Source organism: Electrophorus electricus, chromosome 7 (assembly GCF_013358815.1).
Source record: "Electrophorus electricus isolate fEleEle1 chromosome 7, fEleEle1.pri, whole genome shotgun sequence".
NCBI lineage: Eukaryota > Metazoa > Chordata > Actinopteri > Gymnotiformes > Gymnotidae > Electrophorus > Electrophorus electricus.
Genome location: NC_049541.1, coordinates 7,482,507 through 7,507,660, shown reverse-complemented (window position 1 = coordinate 7,507,660; position 25,154 = coordinate 7,482,507). Strand labels below are relative to the sequence as shown.

The window sequence follows — 25,154 nt, the reverse complement described above, 5'->3', positions numbered from 1 at the left end:
CTTCTGTAACTGAATAGCAATATATGCAACATTAGGAGACAAAAGTGTCTTGAGTTTTTTTAATGAGTGTTTCTGCAACAGTCTGAAAAATAAATTTGAAGACCACTCAACTTGCATAACCACTGCAGAGAGGGAATGGAACATTGCTTCTGAGCAAGTCATTTCCTTATTGAGTATTACTCAGGATGCATTGGTGTCTCAATAAAACCTGAATAAAGGCAAAAATGTTCATGCTTTGAAATAAAGAACCATAGTGTAGTGAAATAAAGCAAAAAGTCTTAAAAAAAAAAAATACAGTTCAACATTATGTCTAAGTGGAGCACAGTTATGTGATTACCATGTATCACTGGTAAGAAAAAGGGGAAGAGGTGGCTCTTTTAAATAAGTATATTTCAATGGCAATCATTTGGCTTGGCAATGTAAGGACTCCTGCAATATATTCTTTATCTATTAAAGAGACAAGAACAATAAATTGTACAACATTATCCAATTTGCACAAAAGAACATTCTATGTAAACATGGCTAAGAAGGCCAAAGGAGCAACCTGCCACCCCCTCAGAAGCTTTTGAAGTGCAAAGATAGTAGGTGGTAAGCATGCACTCTGAGATAGCCTTGGGTTTAAATCTCATGCACACTGAACAGCTTCACCGTTGGGGGTTGGTACCAGAAACAGGTTTCCCCATCATTGTGTGTACATATTGGCTTCAGTACCTATTCCAGGCCAGATGACAGAAGAACCCAGCTTGCTAGCAAAGCTTACGAAGATGCCTTATTCCATTTGCATTGGTGAGACTATGGCTTCAAATGTCATGCAAATGAATGAAGCTGTCGAACTGCTCTTAGGGCAGGGTGAGCTTTAGGGAAACCCGTGTCTATCCGTGCAGTGAACTTCCTTTAAGGTACAAACAAGTGTTGCAGTGTCTTATAAAACATTTGGGATTCAATGCAAACCATTTTGCATAGATAAATCAATCCTAAATAATTCGAACAACATGGCAGCAGTATGTGCTTCAATGCAAGTAAGAACAGTTTTTTTTAGTTGTACTACACTGTGCTACAGCAACAGCGATCACTTTGGTGTTAGTGCATAGATGCATCCCAGAGAAGCAGCAACAAAAGAAAAAGGTTAGTTTCTACTAACCTAGACCTGACTCCTGTAACAGTGGGGATCAATGTCGTAAAATTAAGAGAACATATTTTAATTCAAATACCAGTAAATAATATGGTATCTTCCCCCCCCCAAAAGCTACTATTTGAATTCTGAAAAGAAAAATCACCTGACTGTGTGCTATTAGGTTACAGTCCAAGCTGGTATTATCAGAGTATGATAGCATCTCTGTCCAAAGTGAACATGTGGACAAACCTCTGTGTCTCTAGATGCATGGAAGTGACACTTCTTCTAATCTCTTAACTTCAAGAGAAGCAGCATGTTGGAGACTGTGCAGAGACCCAACTAATGAGAGAGTGAAGAGGACCATGTTGGACCGACCTCTAGACCTGAGCAGCGGAAGGGTGTAAACATCATTTGACATCAGCAGGCCTACTATTTTAATAAATACATGAAAGATTTAAGTCCCCCTGTGAAAACTTTAGTACTTACATGGTTTTCTCCAGTGTTGTTAAAGAAAGGCCTGGGGCAAGAGGACAAAACATTTCAATTTCATAACCCAGTGGCCCATAACCTAATTTGTTCTAGGAGATATACACTGCTGCATATACTATGAAACACTGCTGTGTTTTGTAAATTTTAAAGAATATTGACCTGTGACTGGTCCAGTACTAGCCAGCGCTCCGTGACCGTGCTGAGGTCCTGGCCACTCAGGGGCTCCCTCAGACGCACTCTCACTTCCAGACGACCGCCTGTGGGCTTGCGGCCGTCCATGATCTGAGCACACGTGCACACACAAGCACTGATGTTACAGAGAAGATGCTCTGCAAATTGAAACACTAATGCTTGCATGCCCCTGAGAAACACATTTAGAGTTTTCATATTGCTGACACTCACACACAGATGATACTATACCATACTCATGCTGTTCTCACGCATACACACTAGGGTAATAGGGCAATAGTAAACTAAAATGATAAATGGAAAAACATTACAGAAAACAGGACGACAAATTCATATTGGTAAACAAACTAAAAAGTAGAAATAAAATTGCTATACCCATCCTCCTAACTTTTCCTCTCTCACTGGCTAAAAAGAAAAGGAAGAAGAAAGGAATGTATGGCATCTCTGTGCACCTCCGCAATTTCGCGCACTTCACTCTCGCACTCCAGCTTCTCAAGCTTGATGTGTGCTGTTCCCACCGGCTTGTCACTCCGCAGGAAGCCGCTGCCGAGAGAGAGAGAGAAAAATACTTTCATTATCTATCCTGCATGTGCTGGCCATGGAGCACAGACACCAATCCTGGGCCGTGCGCGGTACTAGAGTGCTGCAAACAGGCGAGCGCATTGCCCCGGGATCAACGTGCACTGCAGCGTCCAAAAACCCATGCTGCTGAGGTGCGGTGTTCCTTGAGTAACAATGGCATATCCAAGCTGTCAAGCGGATGACTGTACATTGATGCCGTCCCCACACCCAGCCCAGCCCCACCCAACAGCTCTCAGCCACAGCTAGAGAGATAAAGGAGGAGAGAACAGCAACCTCACCCTTTATGGAACACCTCCAGCTTGAGACCTTTGGACTGCACCACCCTCCTAAAGCCACGATGGTTCCGGTTTATATTTAGGGTGAAGCTCTGGCTGTACTCTGTGCGGAAGAGACGCAAACATGTCTGACATGTTAGTTGTGCCAACAACCAAACAGCCAGCCTTAGACTTTGCTGATTGAGAACTTGTAAAAAAGCAGACGAATGCAAAATGGACCCACCTGGGCTATTTGTGTTTTTGATGACTGAAGTTTTGTGTCTCTGAGGTTGGTCCTAGAATTGCAGAAACAGCATTTAAGTTACAACAGAGGATAATGCACAAGGAATTGCTCGAGTGTAGAGGTACTTGTACTTCCTTTTGAGGTTAGGGTTAAAGATACTTACTGAGCTGGGGTAGGGGAAGTCAAACTTGACATAAGCATCTAGGTCATTTGATGCAACACCTTTACAACAGGAAAGTGAAGAAGGTGTTGGCAGAAAACAAAGAATATCAATCACTCATGTATCTGTACCAACTAGTTAATCCCCTTAATTAAGACTGACTGGTATTTTGCCGAATTGTAACGGTTCAGGTTAAAACATTTATGCAATTCTCTTGTTTTAAAATTATCCATTTGTTTTCACTAATTTATTCTACCTAGTGGCTTGAGTTAATTGGTAAAACCAGACAAAAAGACAAATCAAGACCTTGGGGAGAATTTTTTTTTCCTCAATTATAATGTACAATTCTGGTATTAACTCTGCAGAATGAACTGGATCATACTAAACATGTTTGCATGACCCAAAACCTTCGAGAAGTCAGTTAAACACACACATATAGATATAGATCTCTCTCTCTCTCTCATATATATATATATATATATATATATATATATATATATATAGAGAGAGAGAGAGAGAGAGAGAGAGAGAGAGAGAGAGAGAGAGAGAGAGACACACACACGATCACATGCTGTGATGTCCCCATTATGGGCAGTCTGAAGTAGGACAGCTGTCGTATAAAACAAGGGGAGGGGGATAAGACGCAACTACTTTGGACAGTGACAACAGAAACCTTAAAGATAATGGATCATCACTTCAGCGACTTAACCTACATCCATCTATACCTTAGATCTATGTATATTTCCTGGTACTGAAATTCAGAGATTTGAGAAGGGTACAGTGCTATGTCTAAAACTGCTAATGTCTTCCACCATTAATAGCACGAGCTAAACATCATGCAGGCATATTTGCACATATGGGCACCTATACTCAACCACTACATTCTTGTGGTATAGCATAAAAATGCAAAAACATTCATTATACTGTGATATAAAATGCTTTGTAAGGAGAAGCCAGAAGATAATGAGTGCAGTGAGAAATCTTACCCTGAGGAGCAGGCAGGTTCATGCCTCTTACAATTATCACTACCATATCAGTGCTACTAAGCTCTGGAAATATCCTACAAAACAAGGCCAGGAACAAGACTTGTAAAGGGTCAAAAAGAAACAGTTTTTAGAAGATTCAGCTAGTTCTCAAACACCTGTAGCCATTCTTGTAATCTTATGATCCAACACTAGACAGTCTTCTCATAATGTTTTATGTATTTAGGTGCAGTCCAGATTAGAAGATGCAGCTGACCTGACAGTGTGGTAGGTTCTCCATTCGAAGTGGTGTCTGGGAGGGTCAAGACCCCTGTTCTGAGCCAGTTTCACAATTTCCAAACTCTTCTTACATTTTGCTGCCATGTTCTCAAATCTGAGTGCAGGAGCAAGATATTATACAACACAACACAGAGACGGGTACAATAAGAATGGGCAGAAACATTGTACTTTTAGGTCAAACTGATAAACCATTTGTACTACTGTAGCAAACTAAAACATTAGGCTGTAAGACTGTTATGCAGACTGTCATGCAGGGCCATGACATGCTGTCAGGTGTGCTGGGACTTGGAATCTTAAATATGAACCATAAGATCTGCAGCAACCATCCTCAATGTGACAAGTCGAATGGTGCAGATATAATCCTAGTCAGTCAGTTAATCCCATTTATACTTGCAGGAGGCGAAAAGTGTCTGTGAATAGGGGGGCTTGCACATTCTTACTTGGTAGTCTCTGCCACATTCCCCATGTGTGTGAACTGCTTGGATAGGGTCATGCATTTCTGGAGACATGAGAAGAGGAAAAGACATCTCATTATGACATTTGAATAGACTTTGGCATAAAGCCAGCCTTCTGACGCTCGTGCCTAGTACCTCATACTGTTCCTTGAGGATATTGGTGAGTTGACTATACACCTCTTCAGCCTTCTCGGAGGTCTGAAGGTCGCTGTGGTGCACCAAAATGAAGTCTTCATCTTCATCACCAGGAGGGGACGGTGCCTGGAACACATGAGCCATCATAGTTACACCAAATGGCCTACAAAGAATTATGTAAGAAATGGCAGAATCTCTGACACACCAGTGAATTCCCGTCTGAAAAGTTTCAGGCACTGTATTGAATAATTTCAGTTTAAATGAATAGTATGGTATTTAAATGAAATTTAAGCAAAATTAGCTCATTATTATAGCACATTTGTGTCTTCTTTTATCTCTCTCCCCACCATTTCTTTTTTTATGCCACAGAGTTCGGTGTACAGCCTAGGAGAATTCTAAGGGCCAGACATGGATTAAATTTAGTCTTGGACTAAACTGCAGTGCCAGTGGTGAATCACCATGGAAATCATTTTGAGTTTAGACTTAGGCTTAAGGTCTGGGAAATAATACTTGTGGCCCAGGGAAACTACACTGGGCTCTGCAAACTCTGTGAGAAGCAGTCCCCAACACTCCCTGCCCCCAGCTGTTCACTTCTATGGTCAGGTTAGAAGCTGCTGCCTAACCTTACTCATGTCCATAGCCTTGCCGCTGCGTGCGGCCTCGATCAGCGGGTCCAAGCTCTTGGCTGTGCGCAGGAACAGCCTGGCCTGCTCCAGGTCATTCTTCTGCTTGGCCTGCAGGGCCGCTTTCATGTACTGCTTCTTCCGGACTTCAAGAACCTCTAGCTGATCTGTGGCTGTGGGGAATAGTTGTAAAACTACTACCATTTAGCAACATGCAGGGCAGCACAAAGCCAGTATATGGAGTGTCAAATTGAAATAAAATGACAGTGGAAGTGCCTTCGCAGATAAAAGCTTTGGCACCATCATACTGAATGGCTGTGAAATGCATCAAACCAATACCAATGACTTAGTGTAACTAGAGGTAATGATCCTGTAAGCAGGTGAACCCTGAGTTTAGAGTCAAATGGCCCGTCCCAGTCCTGACCTGTGGCTGACACACTCTCCATTTTGGCTCTTCTGTCTGGGGGAGGTGAAGAGCTCCTTTTAGGACGCTGGACCATCGGAGGCACGGGCATGGTTGGCTTTTTCTGGTTGTCTGTGGCTGGAGCCTTGGAGATCAGAAACCACAAAAACAGCCTGTTACCGAACACACATGCCAAAGACATAGCATCCTTCTCCACTGACAGCCACCTAAAGGAATTAATGAAGGGGCAGACCTCCTTGGCCTGTTTCTCATCTCCATCATCCTCATCCTCTTCCCCACCATCTGCTTCATTAGAGGCCAGCTTATTGGCTGCTTCAAGCACAGCAGCAAATCCCTGTTCAGGTGCAGCAGCTGCCTGGCCTGGGATTGGTGGAAAACCTGTTTAGGACAGAATGTGATGTGATGTAAAATCATGGCAACTGTCAGAGCCAACTTAGGGTGGCACTCCACAAAAAGCCACTCACCTGGAGGGGTGGGTAGGTCATCGTAGTTGACAGCACGGCCAGCTTTATGGGCACGAATAGCGCTCTGGTATTGCTGAAAATGGTAATAAACACATCGGCCAAATTTTTACTACTATTTGAGCCTTCATTTCATTACAGTAACACTACTGAGTATGGTTGAGTATGGTTTTAGAATTCTCTACCCACCTTTGGCGCATGTTTCATGTATTGTATCTTGGCAATATACTAAAGCACAAGCCTTGGGGGGGGGGGGGGGGGAGTTATGTGCAGTCACCTTGGCAATGCGGTCGTGCATGCGGGCCTTGCGCTCGTCCCCGCTGGCCTTGGCCTGTGCACTAGCCTCATTGTATTTGACCATTCTCTGCTCCAAAGCTTCTAGAACAGTCTTGGGTTGGCCAGGAGTGGACTGGCTTGCAGGAGCTTCTTGGCCTACAGGGAGACCAGGGGGAGGGTGGGCGTGCAGTTGGTATGGTAGAAATTTCTAGCATGCAGTTTGGCATACAGCCTATATTTACATACAAATATGAACAATGCAATGTCAGCTTGTATAAATACTTCTATTCAAAGCAGGGTTAAACAAGGACAGTGACAGAGACTTTTATAGCGCACTGACATTGCCCTTCAGATGACTTTGGGCAGACTAATAGATGCTCTGGGTGGAGCCTCCTTCCCTAAAGCAGCAGGGACATGGCAAGGAAGACAGACCTTTACAACCACAACTTAACACTAACGAAATGAGCAATGATCCAGCTATGGGAACAAAAACATATTCTAAATGACTGCTTTATACAACCCCCCCGCAAAAAACCCCCCAAAGAAACAACAGGAGCTTTTTACATTGTTCTAGTTATCCTTTGTTCATTTATATCAGATAATTAGGCAGATTTGCCACGTGTATGTGTATATCAAAGCTATATGTTTATATGTACATGTGTGTAGGTGGAGAACTGAAGTTCTGCTGCCAGCCCTTACCTACTGAGAGAGGGGGAGGCAGGCTGTTCATGTCGATGGTCTGGCCTTTCTCTAGAGCCTCAATAGCAGCATCAAACCCCTAAGGCAGGGAGGAGAGAGACCTCAGTAGTGCTACATTTACCTCACTCCAGAATGTGCTCAACACATAACAGTCAATTATTGCACCAGTCCACTCAGATGAGCATGGGCAACCCAACGTGACTGCCCAGTGGAGAGAAGAACGTGGCAAAGTGTAAACTGACCAAACGTAATAATTTTAATGTGGTTTAATGAGTAAACAAGACTTTTGCATTCTTCTGGATGATTCTGGATTCTTCCAGATAATCACAATTTCCTATTTCTACACTTTTGTCATGTGTATTTAAAAACAACCAAGCAACCTTATTTTCACTCACCACATTGTAATGGATGCAACATGAAATCTAGGCACACCAGAAACTATCCTCTACCAAATGTTACAACAACAACTTTATAACAATACAATTACAGAACTCAACTACATCAATGTTTTGGTTTTAAATCCACAACAATAAACAACTTTGGCTTTGAGATGTTTGTTCATTATCAAAATATATTAGGTAACTAACTGGTGAATTGAATTATTCACATGAAAGTGTTCATTAACAAGCACAGCTAAAGTGAGCCCAATCCAAACCTTACCTTGCTTGTTTTCATGTGTGTTTTGGCTTGCTCTAGATCTCCGGCTTGCTTCGCTTTTACAGCTGCAATTCTGTATGCCTTCTGCCAATCGAGCAGCATCTCCTTGGTGGGCTGTTCCAGTGGATGTTCTGCCAGAGCTGTTTAAGACACCACAATAGGCCCTTTTCATGAGCTATCCTGAAAAATGTCACAGGTCAGCTAAATATTTCAGTTAGATTACCAAGTGAGTGCAACTTGGAGAAATTTCACCTTCACAAAGCTAACGGGAAAGCTCTCAACCTATAAAATCCTTCTGAGCTGAAAATTCAGATCTTTCATTAGCATTTAATTATTGCTCAGGCTCTAATGGCTAGACTTCACTGACCTTAGCTGGTCATAACAACTAGCACCCCTGTTAACAAATTTAAAGTTATCTGACAAATGTGCTGGGACAGTAGCATTGCCAGTTATTTCAATTTGCAGTGTACATCACAGCTAGTGTACATCAGTGAACATGCAAGGCCATGAGGTTCCATCTGGATACAGTGCCTTAGCAACAAAGCTGAAAGAGACAAAGACCACAAAATACTGGCTAAAATCAATAAGTCTCTAAACTCAAAGTCCAAGCCCTTCAGCCTCTAAATAAGGCTCACCTGTATGGGATCCTGGAACCACTCCTTCCTTTTCTTTTTCGGCTGAGTCGGATTCTGGAACACCACCTGCATGTTTTTCCTCCGGCGAGGTGGCACAGGAGAACGTTTCCTCACTGCTAACTGCCGCCTCCATGGAAACCAAGGACATCTCCCCGGACATGGGAGAGACGTCCACGGCGCTGTCCGACTCGCCATGCTCCTCAGGAGACTCCAGCTCAGGCATCAATGTGACAGGTGGAGCTCGGGCAGGGACACCGGGGGGCCCACACGCCACTGGAGGAGGAATCTCCGCCTCATTGATCTTGCCACCTTTCCGTGTGGATGCCAGCATGCCCTGCAGGGTCTGGAGAGAAAAAAAAATTTAAAACATGAAGATGCAGAGTATCATCACAGCAGATCTCATTATCTTGCTGAAACGTGCCACATGGCACGCTTACACTTCTGGTAGAAGTCATTCACTAGCGCGAAAAGTGAAAAACGAATAATGTTGGTCAAACCTACAGAAATCCCACCCACCTTGAGGCCTCTCTCGTATCGGCGGGCCTTGGATGACTCCCCCGAGGCTTTGGCATTGGTTATGGCAGTTCTGTACATGGTTATTTTTTCTTCCAGGGTGTGCTCAATGCTCCCAGGTATTGAGGTCAACTTGGATTCCTGTGGGCGGAGCAGAATTGCATGATCATTACATGCATTAAATCCAAAACTATGTAACCTTCATCAAGTCCTATATAACAGACTCTAGAAGCTGAACACTCAAATGAATTTTTCAAAATAGAAATGTCATCCACTTCAGGCACTGCTTAACATGTCCTGCGGTGATGAGAACTGGTTCAAAGGTAACTCAGGCTAAATGTGTACATTTTTGTAGTAACGATGTGATTACAAAGCTCCTAAATACCATTGGCTTGAGTACTCATTGTTGTGTCAAAAAAAAACAAAAAACCCATGATTTGTTACAATTTCCAAAGCCATACATACATTAGGCAAACTCAGTCACTCAGACCACCAGGTAAACCCTGTGAACTGCTCTAACCTCACTGCAAATACAAACAAAGGCATTAATTTTGGCTTTCAACAGACAGAAGGGTAAACATGTCAGAAAAAGCAAGTATAAGCAGTAAAACGTGCACCCATTCCTAATAGGCCAAGTCGTCTGAATGTGCCCACAAATAGCTACAGCATTACATACAGTAATGAAGCAGCTCATGACACGAGAGCATTGTGGTTATCTTAACTAGTGGAGTGAATAGAAAGTGTGATACCTGCGGCACCAGTGCAGCTAGCTGTGTATCTTCGGTGCCCATAGAGCTGGGGGTTACTGCCCCCGAGTCCTCCGTTTCCTCTTCACCAACCACTTCCTGGAGCTCAGCCTGGAGATAAATGTCAACATATGTATGGATCACTGTCATTAATGTAAAAATGCAACCAATCATATCAATAGAAAGCAACAATCTATAGAAAAGCAGAAAGAAAACAAATGGCTCACCAAGAGATCGTCATCATCCTCCAGGTTGTCATCATCATCATCATCATCATCAATATCTTTCATGCATGCCTCTGTCATCTTTTCAATATCCTCCATTGGTAATGGTGCTACAATGGGTTTTAGCATAAATCAAACAATTTTTGTAAAAATAATTATAGCAGGAATGTTAAATAAACCACCATAGCTGGATCTTAGCAAGATTCAAGTAGAGAGTTTTGAATGAAATATATACTACTGGTGATCACCTTTGGCTGCCTTTTTCCCTTTAGCAGCAACGCCTGGTTTATTTCCTATGATGGCAGCAAATTCAGCCTCAAGATCCGGGTCGTCCATGCTCTGGGTCACGTCCATCATATCCTCCGGGTTGAAATCAACGAACAGCCCCATCTATGGCAAAACCACAACTTGCTGTTATGTTTACAGGTAGACTATTTTAGGTGCGTGTACTTTCAATTTCAAGTTCAGTTTATTTGTCACATACATAGTCATACACAGTATAACTCGCAGTGAAATGGTTTGAGAGTGCTCTGTCCAAACTGAGGTGTAAAAAACGGGTGTATAGGGAAATATCTCTCTCTCTCTCATATATATATATATATATATATAAATATAAATAACAATGTATGTACAATATATGTGTAATATAAGCCCACTTTCAGAGTGGGCTTAGCTAATTAATTGGAGTCCATAAGCAAAATAATGTGTCATGTCACCGCCGGAACTTTCTTCCGCTTTGGGATGCTAACGAATTATAACGACAAAATATCTAACAGTGGATATAGCTAACATGGCATACCCACCTGTTTCGCTGCTGCAGCACCTTGGCCTTTCGCTGCTGGTGCCCGCTTATTCTTTTTGCCAAACATCTTAGGCTGGTCAAACGATTCAGTCGCTTGAGTGAAGTGATTCCCCAAAGTCGTTCAGTTAAAGAAATCTGTCAAGAGAGGAAAATTATGAAATGACAGCTAAACATTACCTATAGCTACCTAGTTACACAGCTAGCTAACCTGGCTCCTACAAAGTAGCTGGCTAACATTCGTTATATAGCTAGCTAATGTAACATATATTTGCTCGTGGGGTAACGTTAATGATTGCTACTTATGTTTTCTCATTTGAAAATAATAAGGTTGTATATATCTATGTTAGCTAACGTAATAACAAAGCTAGCTCGCTCTACGTGTTGCGATGTTTATACAGATCTTTTGATAACGCCTCCATGCGCATTTCCGGGAAATAATCAAAACAGAACAACTAAACCTAATGCGATAAGCCCTCAATAAACCATCAAATTCACGCAACCTCGAAAAGATTTGGACAGAACTGCATTTCTCAAATGCACCCATTTTTTTTTAATCTAGTTAGCTACTAACCACGGTGAATTCGTGTTTAATATAGCTAGCTAGCTAGTTAGTTAGGAGCTAGCTGCGTACCTGTAAGGTGTTCGATGAGGTCAAGATGGTAACTCAATTGTAAGCAATCTATGTACCCAAGGCACCCTGAACAGTCGCACACATGAAACAGAATATTGTCACGCTCTAAACTCACTGAAATGCTAGCTAGCTATGCTAGCTGGTTACCTGTCATTGTCGATACATGAACTCCAAGATAGCTGGGGATAGCTAATTCACAAATATCGTTTATCTGATAACTTGTTCTTCACCTGTTATCTCGGTAGGTTAAAAAAACCGTGATCATCACCAAGACTGTGTTTATCTAGTACTGAACCGCTTGTTTTAGGATATATGAAAGCCCACACAACAATAAGTACAGCTGAATAAGTGCTAGCTAATTATTTGACTTTCTGTCCGACTTCTAGTGAGATTTCTTGGTAGAGCACGCCCATCATATTTCCAACCGCAAACAACATTAAAACGCACTAACATTTTTTCAAAATAAAGGCTTTGCAATAAAGGTCTTGTGGAAATTTTGGGAATCATATAATACGACGTGGCTCACTCAGGAATCTCCAAGCCTAACCTTTTCAGCTCATCAGCTCATTTTATACTGTTTTATATTAAACATTTTTGACACAAACATAAGACCCAAATCCATTATTCATTTTTTGTTTTGTTTTGTCTGCTGTTCGTCTGAGCAATTAACTAGGTCATTAACCAATTACTGGTGTTCTCTGTCTATAGTTAGCTAAATAATCAAAGTACTGCAGGCGGTCTTATTTGGCCCATGTTGCCGTATAATACTTCAGAATTTACTGTATTTGTTGTCTTAACCAATCGTTTAATTTTTTTATTTATTTTCTCAGCAAGTTTCCATTTCATATCACCCATAATACCAACATGTATTAATAATAACAATGACCTCAAGCTCATAAAGCACTCATAGTTTTGGCATAAAGTGTTGGGTAGAAAACGTGGAACAGACAGAGATTGTCAATGTATAAAAGAACAGCAGCAAAATCTCTTGCGGTTTTGGGTTGTATAAAGCAAGAGGAAACCATGTGTTAATTTCACTTAAAAATTATTTAGTACTTTCCCTAGTACTGAAAAGATTTTTCTACTTGTAGTATTACAAATTAGTCGCAGGAGGCGGTCTAATCCTCAATGATGCAAGCAAACTGCCGAAAAAGGAGTGACCGATTCTTGCGTAGTTTTATGGTAGAACTCCTCCAAACGAGTCACCGAATCATCTTTAAGGATTTTGAATGGCTGCCATAGTAACAAGCGAAACTATTTTGAATTCACCAATCACAATAGTGCATTTCAGTCATTTAAACTCGTCTCAAAGTTCTGAAGCGATCTTTGAATTTGCTTGCTAACAGTATTCACCTGGTTTCTGAAAAACTTTCTCTTTTGAACATCGATTTCAATCGAAGGCAACAAGCACGAAAGGTTATAAACTGGAATTTATCAGGGGCTGCTACAGTACTGCGATATAGCGTGTTTTGGGGTAAGTTAGCTAACCTATATAACGCAGCTAAGCTTGCTAGCTATACGGCTAGTTACAGTTAGTAGCTAGCTAGCTAAAGATAGGTTAGTCTTACGCCACAGTGAACACCTAACACTATTTAGCTTTTTGTTGTGATATAGTCTACATTAGTTACTACCAGATAGCATAGCTAACTAGATCACCTGCTTTAGTTACAGATCTATGACTGTTCAAGGCAGGTAGAGTGGTATACTAGATGGCAAGAGATAGCGAGGTTAACTAATGTTCAAATAAGTGGTACCTACGGAGTCACTAGAGACTGATGTTCATAATGTATCTAGCTAGCTACTTTAATAATAGTTAGGTATATTGTGGCTAGCTATTATTTATTTTTGCTAGTATTTCGAAGTTATGTTAATCTAGCTCTTTCTTGCTTACTCAGTTTTGCTGGTTCATCGTAGTAGGCCATGTCCCACTTTGGTTTCGAGAATGATATTCACAGCGTTCTTAAACTGGACATGCCAATCACAAATGCTCCAATGGCAAGGTGGCAGAGGAAAGCCAGCACGTCGACGTCCGCTAACACCAGCGCCTTATCACCGAGCAAAAGTTCAAATCGGTCGATAAGCATGTCCAAAACCCCTAGCAAAACTCCAGGTATGGCGTTAAACGGCTCATTTTTCCAGATGTAAAGTCTCAAGTCCACCTTGTGACACTACTGTAGGTGGAATTAAAGTGAATCACGTGTTCATGCTGCATTGCAACTCAATTCCTCTAAGTGGATGCTTTTATTTTTCACTTTGGAACAGGGAAGAATGGCAAAACACAAAACACTCCCTCTAAGGCTGGAGGAGATCGGTTTATCCCCATCAGAAATGCCAAACAGATGGATGTGGCAAGTTTTCTCTTGTCTAAAGAGAATGAGCCTGTGGAGGAAGGCGTGTCCTCGTCTGCAGTAAGGCTTTTGCCTTTCACAAATATTTGCAAACTGTGCCTCTCCTGAGGACAATCCAAAACAAATTAGTTTACAGATGTCCTCAGACTTGATGTTTGTATCTTTAATCCATGGCAGTTCATGCAGAAGGCTTGGTCTGTAACACTAAATGGATTTGATCTGGAGGAAGCAAAGATATTGCATTTGGGAGGAAAGCCGCTTAATGCCCCTGAAGGTATGGCCTTATTTATTTACTTGGTCCTGGAGTATTAAGTGTCTTGTTTGTTTGTTTGTTTGTTTGTTTGTTTGTTTGTTTGTTTTTTCCTCCCCCCCTCTCCTTCAAGCACAGAATATAATGGCTCAAACACCTCCCACAGGTTACCAGAATAACTTAAAAGTTCTCTACAGCCAAGTACCCACACCTGTCTCAATCAAGAAGACACGGTATATTTCTTCAGTCCCAGAGCGTATTCTAGATGCTCCTGAGCTCCGCAATGACTTCTGTGAGTTCCTGCTGTCTCAATTCATGTTCTGGTTCAGTGTGCAAAACCCTCTGAGTGCATTGATGGACTTCTGCTGTAGTTTTGACTTTCCAACTCTGCCACTTTTAGATCTGAACTTGATGGACTGGGGCAGGCAAAACCTGATGGCTGTTGCCCTTTCTGAACAAGTGTATTTGTGGGATGCTGCCATCGGTGACATCATCCTGCTGAAGAAGATGGAGGAGGAGAATGGCTTCGTATGCTCAGTATCATGGAGCAATGATGGAAACTTCTTGGCCATTGGAACTAGTGACTGCAAAGTAGAGGTAATGAGTTTGCTAATGAGTAACTCTGTTTTTGTTGGGCAAGTGTACACTTTGTAAAATGCAAACTTTCTTTTGCACATTGTAGCTCTGGGATGTACAGTACAAGAAACGTCTACGCAGCATGGCTGGGCACCGTGCTCGAGTTGGGTGTTTGAGCTGGAATGACCACATCTTGTCTAGGTAACTCTGAGCATGGTGTTGCAGCTACATGCATGTACCAGTCATACCACTGGTGCAAGGCAGAAAATTAGAAATGCAGTTCATGTTTGTCCATACAGTTGTTTTCTGCCGTTTCTCCTCCCAATTCAGGTCTTGCTCTAATTATGGCATACTTCATGTCTGAAGTGCAGTACTGTAACTGAGATTTTGCAGTTCTGGGCATGGTTTTAGTAATGTTTTCATCCTTACAGTGGGTCCAGGTCTGGGCTGATTCACCAGCATGATGTCCGTGTAGCAGACCATCACCTGTTCACACTGAGGGGCCACTCACAGGAAGTCTGTGGGCTCACCTGGTCTCCAGATGGGCGGTATTTGGCCAGTGGTGGCAATGACAACACAGTGAATATTTGGCCTGGTGTGCAGGGTGGGACCCAGCAGCTTGCAGTGCATTCCTTTAGTGAACATCAAGGAGCGGTCAAGGTAAGTGAAGCATCTAAATGTATTTCCATAAACAGAACTATGTACTTCTTGCCTAATTTAAAATGGTGGCACATGACTCCTTCACTAAAGGTTTCATGGAGTTTAGTTTATTTAAATCTTTGTCCTGTTTTGTGCACTACTACATTCAGGCTTTGGCCTGGTGCCCCTGGCAACCAAGCATACTGGCATCAGGAGGGGGTACCAGTGACCGTCACATCCGTATCTGGAACGTGAACAGTGGCTCCTGTGTCAGTGCATGGGACACTCAGTCTCAGGTGGGGCCTGTGCATTCATAACTGCTAGACTGAACATGGGTACTTTGCATCTTTTGTTAATTCTAAAAATTATTAACTTTAAATTTTCAGGTGTCATCGCTTGTGTTTGCACCAAACTACAAGGAGTTGGTTTCCGGTCATGGTTTTGCACATGACAAGATTTTTATCTGGAAATATCCCTCACTTGCTAAAGTTACAGAGCTTGAAGGTCAGTCTTAACTGTTGCCATATTGTTTGTAACCTGAAAAGATGAGACCTGAACAAATCACTGGGTTGTTTTTGATGAATGCTTATCTAATGCTAAACCTACAGTGAAATAAGACCTACTAAAATACACACATCAAAATGCTTGAGCAAGAGTTCCATAATTTCACTATGCCAGAAACACTCCTAACCATGCTCTCCTTCATGTAGGTCATGACGGTAGGGTTCTGAACCTGGCCCTCAGTCCCGATGGCTCTACAGTGGCATCCATTAGTGCAGATGAAACGATCCGACTATGGAAGTGTTTTGAGAAAGACTCTTCCAAAAAGGCCAAAGCCCCCACCAGCAGCAGCAGCATTATCCAGCAACACATCCGATGAACGGTGCCATTTTAATGGTTTTATAAACGCATAAATTATGTACAAAGTAATGGTTTTAATAACTTGGAAATAAAGATTTTGCATCATTTCATTTTCAATTCATGGTTCTGGATTTGAAGATCAAAGAAATTTGGGTACTTTTTAAATTTTTTTTATGGTTTTTGATTTGGTGCCAGCATCTGAAAACTGGATTTTTACACTTAAAGGGGGGAGTTTAAAATGCAGGACCAGTGCTTAATGTAGTGTTTTGTTTGAGAACAAATTTAGATTTGGTGTGTTTTTGACTAGCAATACCAAGTCTGAGTACTTTTTTTTTTTAGCACCTACGTATTGCCATCTACAGCAGGGTTTATCAGCCCAGTTTTGGGGGCCATTTATAGGGTTCTCATTTATGCGCTCAGGCATACATTTTTCTTGATTTGTCTTGTTCAGCTATGGGATGGACACCAGAAACATTTGTTGACTAGGTGCATGCTTTGTAATGAAGTGCAGCCTTTAGGGTTTATCATGCTGTACTTTGTGTCTTTTGATCTTAAATTTGTAACACTGTGTATTTTTGAAATGTGGTACATTGCCTGTTTTTGGTAGTGTATGTTTCCCTTACAATCCTTTGTTGTGTAAAAAAAAAAAGTTCCAGCAGTATCGAGAAAGCTTTCTTTGATCTGATCCTTGTTGAATGACTAGGGGCATTTGGCTGCATGTTACCCAAGTGTCTACAGAGTTAAAAAGCTCTGGTGCAGCCAAAACAACAAAAGGTAAACAGAGTGAATGAATATACAGCTGAGCTTTTGCAAATATTTCCAATGATGTCAAATCTGGCATGTGCAAAAAAGACTTATTTTTATTCTACACTTCCCTAACTTTCATAGTATATTTGCTGCTTATTCTCAAAGGTTGCCAATAATGCTGGAGTGTTGTCTCTTTAAAAACAAAACAAAAACACCACCTTAAGGGCTCAACACTTTAAAATCCACCCTACTTGTGAAAACAACTGTTGAACTGATTTGACTTCTTATATTAATCCCTGAATCATAAATTGTTTACCAGTCACCAAATATTGTTAGTGAGCAACAGAATAATTGTCCTTGTGGTTTCAGGAGGTAGCAACATCAGTTTACTATGAGTAGCCAATTGCATACAAAGTAAGACTGCATCAGAATTCAGAACAGGTAAAACTAAGAACACCAAAAAAAATTCTTAGTGCATGCAGTGTACTTGGCATATGAAGGTGATTCAGTCTGAAAATAACAGCAGATAACACTTCAATTAAATAGTTACACTGAATGATAAATGATAACTTATCTTGGTACCATGTCATTCACACATCACATCTTTTGTCATTTTAATGAAATGTTTAGCTTTTAGCTGTTCCCTGTTTTTATGACATTTGACTGCTCTAGGGAAAAAGCCAGACCTTTAGAAACAAATCAGATTATTTCATAGTGAAGCTGCATATCAAGACTTGAGGGAAATAAGTTGTGTTCCTCATTCATTTTCTTTTCACATAAAGTTAGGTGACAGTGAGGGCACATATACAAAAATGGTGCTGTCACTCAAACACGTGACAGATCAGTCTGCATACAAACTCCTTGTGCAATGTTCGTAGCATACCAGAGCAAACAAGCTTCACATTAATAATTTTTATAATGTTCAAAGTTTAACATATAAAAAAGGTTTATTGGTTTAAGTTATGCATAGTATTAACATTAACATTAATCCCACCTAACTTGAAAAACATTTACAGCTATACTTGAATTAGATCCATGGGAACTGTACATTGTTCTCGAGCAACTGAGAGAATCATACATGCTTAAAAAGGAAGTCGGTGGGACAATGACAGGTGGACTTTATCGCCACACTGCAGAGCAACATCAGTGGAGGCCTTCTCGTCATGCATTGTGCTCCCCAGTCAGTCAGTTGTTCTCAAATATTAATAAATACAAAACAAAGCAGTTGAACGGACCATGTGCCATGTCATCTCCCGTGCAATCATACAACATCCATTTGGGTAAGGGAACCAAAAAAAAAAAAAAAAAAAAAAATCTTTTCTTGGAATATGTGGCATTCATGTTAAGTCCTATGGTAGTCTGAGATTTCAGTTCTGAGCTTTTATCCTTTCTTTTAGACCTCCTTTATTTTCGCACTGAGGGCAAATCCATTTGTGTAGTGGTCAGTGCCATTCTCAAGGTGTTTGCCATTGGGCACTGCAACTGCCTCGCTACCGCTGACAAAGCCATTCTGCTTGGGTTTGTCTTCAGTAATGGCAGGGAGCCGTTTGCCCTTCACGTACGCCTGGATCCAGAAGTTTGAGAAGAGCACAAAGAAGAACATGCCATAGATCCAAATAAGATGGATAAAGATGGGCACCTGGTAGTCACACTTCTCCATGAAGTAGTATTGGGAAATGTGGACAGACACCACAATAAACTGAATCTGAAATGGGGCAGCAAAGAAAGCAATCAATTGAAATCCTTACACAAACATGCCCATCTACGACATCAGGCAACAACTCTGAAAGAGAGACATTAAATAATGAACCAAAAAGGTCCCTTGTTTTTTTTTCTTTAACAAAAACAAACACACAACTCATACGCACACACTCACGCACAGACACTAACCAGTTGGATAGCAGTCATATATTTCTTCCACCACAGGTACTTCTGGAAACGTGGACCAGCAGCAGCAAGGCCATAGTAGGTGTACATGATAACATGGACCATAGCATTCACCATGGCATGGAAGGAGCCCATTCCGCCCTCTACAATTCATATACAGAGAGGGGTCAAAACAGTGGCAAACTTGAGTAATTACTTTTAACACAACAGGATTAAGGCTTCCTTTAGCTTACTTTGAATACTTTAAAAATCTTTGACCACACAAAGGAAAACGCAAATGCTGGCATCCTACTCTATCGTGCTTGAACAGCAGCTTAATAACATGTTCTCCTGGGCTCTAGTGTGGAAGGACATTTCTAATGAAAGTGGTTCTGATGTAACAGCGCAGCAAAAGGGACATGATGGCTGCCCCAGCATCCACTGGAAATGCAGCATCACCGGACCCAATATGCTTGGAAGAGAACATTAACTGGCCATTTCATCACAGAGCAGGGATAGGCATGACAGACTCTATGCCATACACATTACATTCCAAGAATACTGCAAAACGTGGCATACTCCGATGTCAAAATTGCAGTGCAAAAGGCTCAGCCATAGCTTCCTTTAGCCATACAGGTCACTCAGGAAAAACCACTATACCATTCATGCAGATATTCTTGTTTGACATCTGGGAAAAATTCTTGCCATGGTTCTTTATGTTCTCGATGAACTCTCAACACTTTTCTGTCTTATGGCAATAACTATTGGGGGGGGGCAGACCTCATTGTGGGGTCTTTTCTCATAAATGTAGAAAAACAAACAAACAAACAAACAAAAACACCCAACACCCTACTCACCAGGAGTAAGAGTGATGCCCCACCACCAACTCCAGGGCATGAAGGAATGGTGAAAGATGTGTAGGAACGTCACCTGGCTGTGCTTCTTCCTCAGCACAAAAAATGCCTGCAGGAAATATGTGGCAAATGAGCGTCATACCACTGAAACCAATGTCTGCACTTAGAGTCAACCTGACACCATTCTTATTTTTAAGAATATGTGAAACAAACCATCAATAAGACTGTAGGTGTAAAAAATTAATGACACAAAACCAGAGATCCTTACAGTGTCCAGAAGTTCAACATATTTTGAAAAGTAGAACAACCAGCTTGCTCGAATCATCTGCAGAAATAAAAAGTGGGGGATTAAAGGTGAATTCTTTATTACACAGTCACCATGAAATAATAAAAAGGTGTCTGTGTGGAGATAGAGAAAAAAATATGTCTCTTTCTCTCCCATATATATATATATATATATATATATATATATATATATATATATATATATATATATATATATATATATATATATATATATATATATATATATATATATATGCATGCATGCATGCATGCATGCATGCATGCATGCACGCACCAGTGTCAGCCAAGCTCACAATCATACCACTGAAAAGAAATCATAGATCATCAGTCTGAAACACATACAAGGCATTAGATGTGCCAACAATGGTGGTTTGTTAGAAAGCAAGAACATAGCAATGTTTAGCAATAGTAAACAACCTAGCAGACCACAGCAGTGGATGACTGAACAATACATTCAGTCGTAAGCAGAAACTGTTAAACATGACACTATTCAGCATGTAGATATAGATGAATCATCATAGGACTATAAAGAAAAAATCAAATACACCAGCATGGGTCACACCTCACCATGCAGCAGGACAATGGCCCTAAAATGGCCAGTTATGCTTTAAAGGCCAGAGAGAAAGAAATGTTCTCAGTTGTCTGAGACAATTGCCTGCCTTGAACCCCACTAAGCACACATTTAATATATTGAAGGTACAGCGTCTCTGGAAGATACAGGGACACATCTAAAAAGGGCTGGAATGCCTGTATGGTTCCTTTAACTTATTGCTTCATTTCACCTTGAATTTGCTGGAGTAGAGTCAAAATTACTTTCATAATTCATTCTGAACCCACCATCCTCTTTATTATAAGACATAATCAAAGTAGGACTATAGACCTACAGATTATTTATTAATTAAAGGAAATAATCTGTAGGCCTATAGCTCACCTAACGCTACGTTTAGTATCCTCCATCTCAACTCATCAATATTTTCTGACCACAGAACCCCTTTTTGATGGACATTCTTAGGATGCAAGCCACAAAAAAACAACAACAAAAACAACAACAACAACAACAAAAAAACCCACACCCCACAAACACAGACAATAATACATGTAGAATCTCCACCTGCTGCGAGTTAAATACTGCAAGAACTGTGTTCAGGTACTGTGAACTGTGTCCACCTGTAGTCCTGTAGTCAGAAACTAACAAGCAAAGTCTCAGATAGCTGTGCGTGGTCACAAATAGTCCACAATCTAACACAATATACCAGTAAAATGCACATATATAATAGATGGACCTAACAGTGTCAGTGAGTGTAGGTACAAGGTATGCATTTTTAACAAAGCGGTTGGCAAGTGTATATAAGATCCATTATTAATAATGAAAGTCGATAATCCAAAAGGTCCCATGCTACTTACTCGGAGGGCCCGGGGATTGGTGGAGGGGTCAATGAGGTCACATCGCCAGGTATATGTGGTTCCCCAACCAGACATCAAGAACTGAATCGCAAAGAGTTTGAGGGGGAAAAAACAAACAAATGCATGCAACATCTCAGTTCAAAATTTCAGGTCATGCTTTGCGCCGCAAGACTGTGTTCTCTTTTTCAGGTCAGCACAGAACTGCATGGCCATGATCCATCAGATGCAGATAACAGTATACTTGATTTCCAGGCAAAAAGATCACCTCAGCATGGCAAAGTATGTAATTTGCTCTCCCATCTTTGGTGGTTGTTTCAAAGAAAAGCCAGACTTTGTTCCAGCAACACAAATTGTATGATGTTAAAAATTATCTAATTACATCCCTCGTAAATGGTGGGAACAACAAATATATAAACACTGTTCTAGATGATGACCAGAACTTGAATCTGATCTGATAATTAAAATCAACCTCTAAAAATTTGAATCTTTAACATTTAAGAGTTTCTCTCAAACTAAACAAACCCTGATCTCCACCTCATTTTTCTTAGTTTCACTTTTAGGTCTTGTGGTAATCATTAAAAAAAAATAAATAAAAAAATCAGCCAACCCAAAAGCTTTGTTCACTTAGAAAAAGCTTTTCAGCAAGTATCTTCAACAAATTAATCAGTTTTCACCATTAAATTATAATGCTGTGTTGTGGACATACCTAGAGTCTCAAGTAGAAAAAGTCTAGAATATAAACCTGATTCTAGACTTCGTCCGTGTCTTATGGACTGCGGACTTGTTCTGGATCTCAAGGCTTAAAGTACTGACAACACTTCTAAGCTTTCTCATTGCGTTGATGCCAGAAGATGCGGGCAGTCCGCACTCAAGTCCAATTTTAAAATGATGATTGCCAAAAATTGCCTAATAATATTCTTATTAATAAATAATATAAGAATATATAATAATGAATTAAAGAAGGTGAAATTATGTACTGGGATCTGAATTAATAATTTGAAGCTGCATAAAACATCGTTTTAACCTTGCATTGAGAATGAATCAGCATTTGCATTCCAGTGAAGGACAATAAGGTTCTTAATTTACTGTTTAAATGCACTCTGTATGTGAAATATTTTAAAGGAATGTTAAGGGCAACAATGGTAATATTGTTAAGGATGACATGCATGCACACTGTTGCCAGACATTGCCATTTCGCATTACTCTGTATTGTAGAGTTTTAAAAGTAAAGCCATCACAATCACAGTAAAAAACAATTGACCACACCAACCTCATAAACAATGTAGGCATTGGAGGCCACCATGCAGAAGTTATAAATGACCATAGCTGTTTTGAGTTTGTAGGGTTTACGATTGGCCATGTAGCGTGGCCCAGCATACAGTACAAGGAACACATATCCCAACAAGATCAGGGTCATCTGGACAGGGCTTTGCATCAGCGGGTAGTCCCGTACTCTGTCATCTGAAGCAAAATAAGTCAATTACTGACGCATATGAAACTGTACAGAGAAAGGTTTTGCCATTCATTGTCATAAAATATTGATCCATTGGTATGCATGAATGATGAAGGAACAAATGAATGAATGAAGTTACGCTTATATAGTGTCTTTCCCAAAATATGGTACAAAATATTAATCACAGTTAGGGTGAACAACTCTCTTGAAAATGTTTACACATATGAAAAATTAGAGAATTCTATTAAACAAGTCCAAGGTATCGTATAACTTATGTTTACAGTGGTCACTGGGGCATAACCATAGTGGACCTACCCGTTCTTTTGATGAGATATTCATGAAACCTTACAATGTTGGGAATCACCTCTCCAATCATCCTTTCTCCTTTTAGATGAGACTGTAAATTAAGATGGAAGAGGACAAAGAATCTTCTCAGAACCAGAGCAGCTTTGAAAGTACTGAACTTCCATTCTCAACAAGTATTCGAATGCCACAACCTGTCCGAGTATTGTTGACAGAGTGCTTTCCTTTAGGGCTAGAATTTACATATAAGGGCAACTTTCAGTGTGACAAAGTGTCATGTCTCACAGCACGAGCCATCTCAAACTGGCTCCCTGACAGAGAGATCAGTACACTTCAGTGGCCTCTCTCATCTGAACTGAATGTAATCCAGCACCTTTGGGATGTGTTGGCACAGGAGATTCGCAGCATGAATTGTCCATTGCCCAGCCTGCAGCCTCCAACCAACGTGGACCAAGATCTCAAAGAACACCTTGTTCCTGACACTTGTGAAAAACCACATAGAATTGATGCTGTTCTCAAAACAAATTGGTTGTTCTAGGTGTTAGTATGGCTTTATAGGGTCAGGGATATAAAACCATAAAGCTGCTGTAGCACTAATCTGTTCTGGTACACACAGGCTGATGGCACACACAGGTACACACAGGCTGATGGCAATTTATAGTCATCATGCATACAGCAGTGTGTCTGAGTCAACACTGACAGCCCCCCCAAACACAAAAAGACAAAACAAAAAACACCTGGCAAGGTGTGTCAGATCACACTGGATCTGGGTTGTCCTCCACTGATTCCAGACAGAAAAAGAGCAGAGCCAAGCAATAGACCAAAACTGTCCATCCATACATGCAAACTGAATTTAAGACCATCCTACTACAAGCACGTGTAGGGACACAGCTAATCTAACAAAACATGTCAAACCAGATGGCAGTGACTACCGCGCATTTCTATTTCTGACATAACCACATATAAATGGCAGTTGTTCAGAGATGGGTTAAAGTGGGATGACATGAATGCAAGACATGCTTCACTAATGCCATTTTATTTTTTTACCCATCTTTAAAAAATACTTTATAAACTGCAGCTGGGGGGATGGAGGGCAGAACATTTCACACAAGAGAATAATGCTTTGAGAAATCTGAAAGGTCTGAAAATCAAGTCCAAATCTAGTTGCCAAATGGCAACTAATTTGCTGGGAGACAAAATGTTTCCTCATGCTTAGTTAAAAAGCTTAGCAACAGTAAATTAATCCATCTACACCTAATGGCACCAAGCAATACCATGGTATAAAACCTAATTGTCCAAAAATGTTTAAAAATGCAACTGAAAAATGCAAAAAAGTGTCTTGGAAAAAATAGCAAAACAACCCCCAACCTTAACATAAGTTCCTTTTTCTGGAGACGCAAGTCTGTTGACAATCAGCCTATATGACTAAGAGTGCAAAGCCAGTCAGACTGGTGAGGTGAACAGGAGATAGTCTCATAGGAAAGATACTGCTGACGATAAATCACCAAGATACTACCTCAGTTAAACTGGGAGACTTATTGGAAACTTGAATTGAAAACTGAGAGAAGAAAAATATTAGCATCTTAGCCTCTGCATTAATCAACAGAAAACAGCTAACACTACACAAACATAACACACCACATGAATGGGAAGATTAAGAGAGACAAAAAGAGAATCATTTGCTTGTTGCCTTCCTCACCTGTTGCTTTTTGTCTCAAGCGCAGCCTTGCAGTTTTCAATGTTTCACCTGCTTCAAAATCATTCAAAATACACACCAAAAGAAAGAAGTGAAAGGCCCATCCCAGGGTGAAGATAGGGGAACAGTGGCTGTCTCTTTCTATATCCCTTTAGAGCAGCCACTTCTTCATTAAAAGCAGTTTCTTCTGACATGAAGAGAAAGAGAACAAAGTGAGGAGTGCTGGCTAGGCAGTGACAGGGCAGAAGTGAATGAATCTCTACTCTCAATTTAACT

At 40.8% G+C, this 25,154-nt stretch overlaps 3 protein-coding genes across 9 annotated transcripts; 1 reads left to right on the top strand and 2 right to left on the bottom strand.

Moving 5' to 3' along the window:
• Window positions 1–45: 45 nt before the first annotated feature.
• cc2d1b (coiled-coil and C2 domain containing 1B) lies at window positions 46–13,542 on the bottom strand. Of its 7 annotated transcripts, none has more exons than XR_003412103.2 (26): window positions 11,576–11,966; window positions 10,946–11,079; window positions 10,391–10,532; window positions 10,146–10,252; window positions 9,922–10,029; window positions 9,176–9,313; window positions 8,660–9,002; window positions 8,028–8,164; window positions 7,368–7,446; window positions 6,670–6,824; window positions 6,396–6,468; window positions 6,164–6,309; window positions 5,932–6,055; window positions 5,508–5,680; window positions 4,885–5,010; window positions 4,735–4,793; window positions 4,272–4,388; window positions 4,019–4,092; window positions 3,036–3,094; window positions 2,873–2,924; window positions 2,653–2,752; window positions 2,245–2,335; window positions 1,763–1,885; window positions 1,601–1,631; window positions 1,364–1,497; window positions 46–447 (listed from the first exon to the last, which is right to left on the bottom strand). XR_003412103.2 is itself a non-coding variant. In XM_035527873.1 (26 exons), the coding sequence occupies exons 3-25, from the start codon at window positions 11,009–11,011 to the stop codon at window positions 1,620–1,622; spliced, it is 2,604 nt and encodes an 867-aa protein (XP_035383766.1). In that variant the 5' UTR covers window positions 11,012–11,079; window positions 11,576–11,641; window positions 11,806–11,966; the 3' UTR covers window positions 46–1,497; window positions 1,601–1,619. The 7 variants fall into 7 exon arrangements, 6 of the variants coding, with proteins under 6 accessions (XP_035383766.1, XP_026886399.2, XP_026886391.2 ...); XM_035527873.1 differs by having other exon boundaries at window positions 46–1,497; window positions 11,576–11,641; window positions 11,806–11,966; XM_027030598.2 differs by lacking the exon at window positions 11,576–11,966 and adding an exon at window positions 13,467–13,542 and having other exon boundaries at window positions 46–1,497.
• cdc20 (cell division cycle 20 homolog) lies at window positions 12,746–16,845 on the top strand. Its single transcript, XM_027030623.2, has 11 exons — window positions 12,746–13,049; window positions 13,471–13,685; window positions 13,838–13,983; window positions 14,101–14,197; window positions 14,340–14,465; window positions 14,574–14,770; window positions 14,856–14,950; window positions 15,181–15,409; window positions 15,559–15,684; window positions 15,775–15,892; window positions 16,099–16,845. The coding sequence occupies exons 2-11, from the start codon at window positions 13,496–13,498 to the stop codon at window positions 16,266–16,268; spliced, it is 1,494 nt and encodes a 497-aa protein (XP_026886424.2). The 5' UTR covers window positions 12,746–13,049; window positions 13,471–13,495; the 3' UTR covers window positions 16,269–16,845.
• On the bottom strand, window positions 16,576–25,154 carry elovl1a (ELOVL fatty acid elongase 1a). The gene is made up of 8 exons (XM_027030635.2): window positions 24,882–25,154; window positions 23,195–23,276; window positions 22,697–22,887; window positions 21,427–21,507; window positions 19,985–20,041; window positions 19,720–19,825; window positions 18,887–19,026; window positions 16,576–18,701 (listed from the first exon to the last, which is right to left on the bottom strand). The coding sequence occupies exons 2-8, from the start codon at window positions 23,253–23,255 to the stop codon at window positions 18,390–18,392; spliced, it is 948 nt and encodes a 315-aa protein (XP_026886436.2). The 5' UTR covers window positions 23,256–23,276; window positions 24,882–25,154; the 3' UTR covers window positions 16,576–18,389.

Excerpts from the sequence above, each read along its gene's own strand:
- cc2d1b (XM_027030598.2), bottom strand. The coding sequence starts at position 11,011 with ATGTTTGGCAAAAAGAATAAGCGGGCACCAGCAGCGAAAGGCCAAGGT. Across the intron at positions 9,003-9,175 it reads GATACGAGAGAGGCCTCAAG|ACCCTGCAGGGCATGCTGGC; the intron begins GTGGGTGGGATT and ends TTTTCTCTCCAG. Across the intron at positions 5,011-5,507 it reads AGGCTATGGACATGAGTAAG|GCACCGTCCCCTCCTGGTGA; the intron begins GTTAGGCAGCAG and ends CATGTGTTCCAG.
- cdc20 (XM_027030623.2), top strand. The coding sequence starts at position 13,496 with ATGTCCCACTTTGGTTTCGAGAATGATATTCACAGCGTTCTTAAACTG. Across the intron at positions 13,984-14,100 it reads AAGGCGTGTCCTCGTCTGCA|TTCATGCAGAAGGCTTGGTC; the intron begins GTAAGGCTTTTG and ends AATCCATGGCAG. Across the intron at positions 14,771-14,855 it reads CTAGTGACTGCAAAGTAGAG|CTCTGGGATGTACAGTACAA; the intron begins GTAATGAGTTTG and ends TGCACATTGTAG.
- elovl1a (XM_027030635.2), bottom strand. The coding sequence starts at position 23,255 with ATGATTGGAGAGGTGATTCCCAACATTGTAAGGTTTCATGAATATCTC. Across the intron at positions 19,826-19,984 it reads ATGTTGAACTTCTGGACACT|GCATTTTTTGTGCTGAGGAA; the intron begins GTAAGGATCTCT and ends TATTTCCTGCAG. Across the intron at positions 18,702-18,886 it reads ATATGACTGCTATCCAACTG|ATTCAGTTTATTGTGGTGTC; the intron begins GTTAGTGTCTGT and ends GCCCCATTTCAG.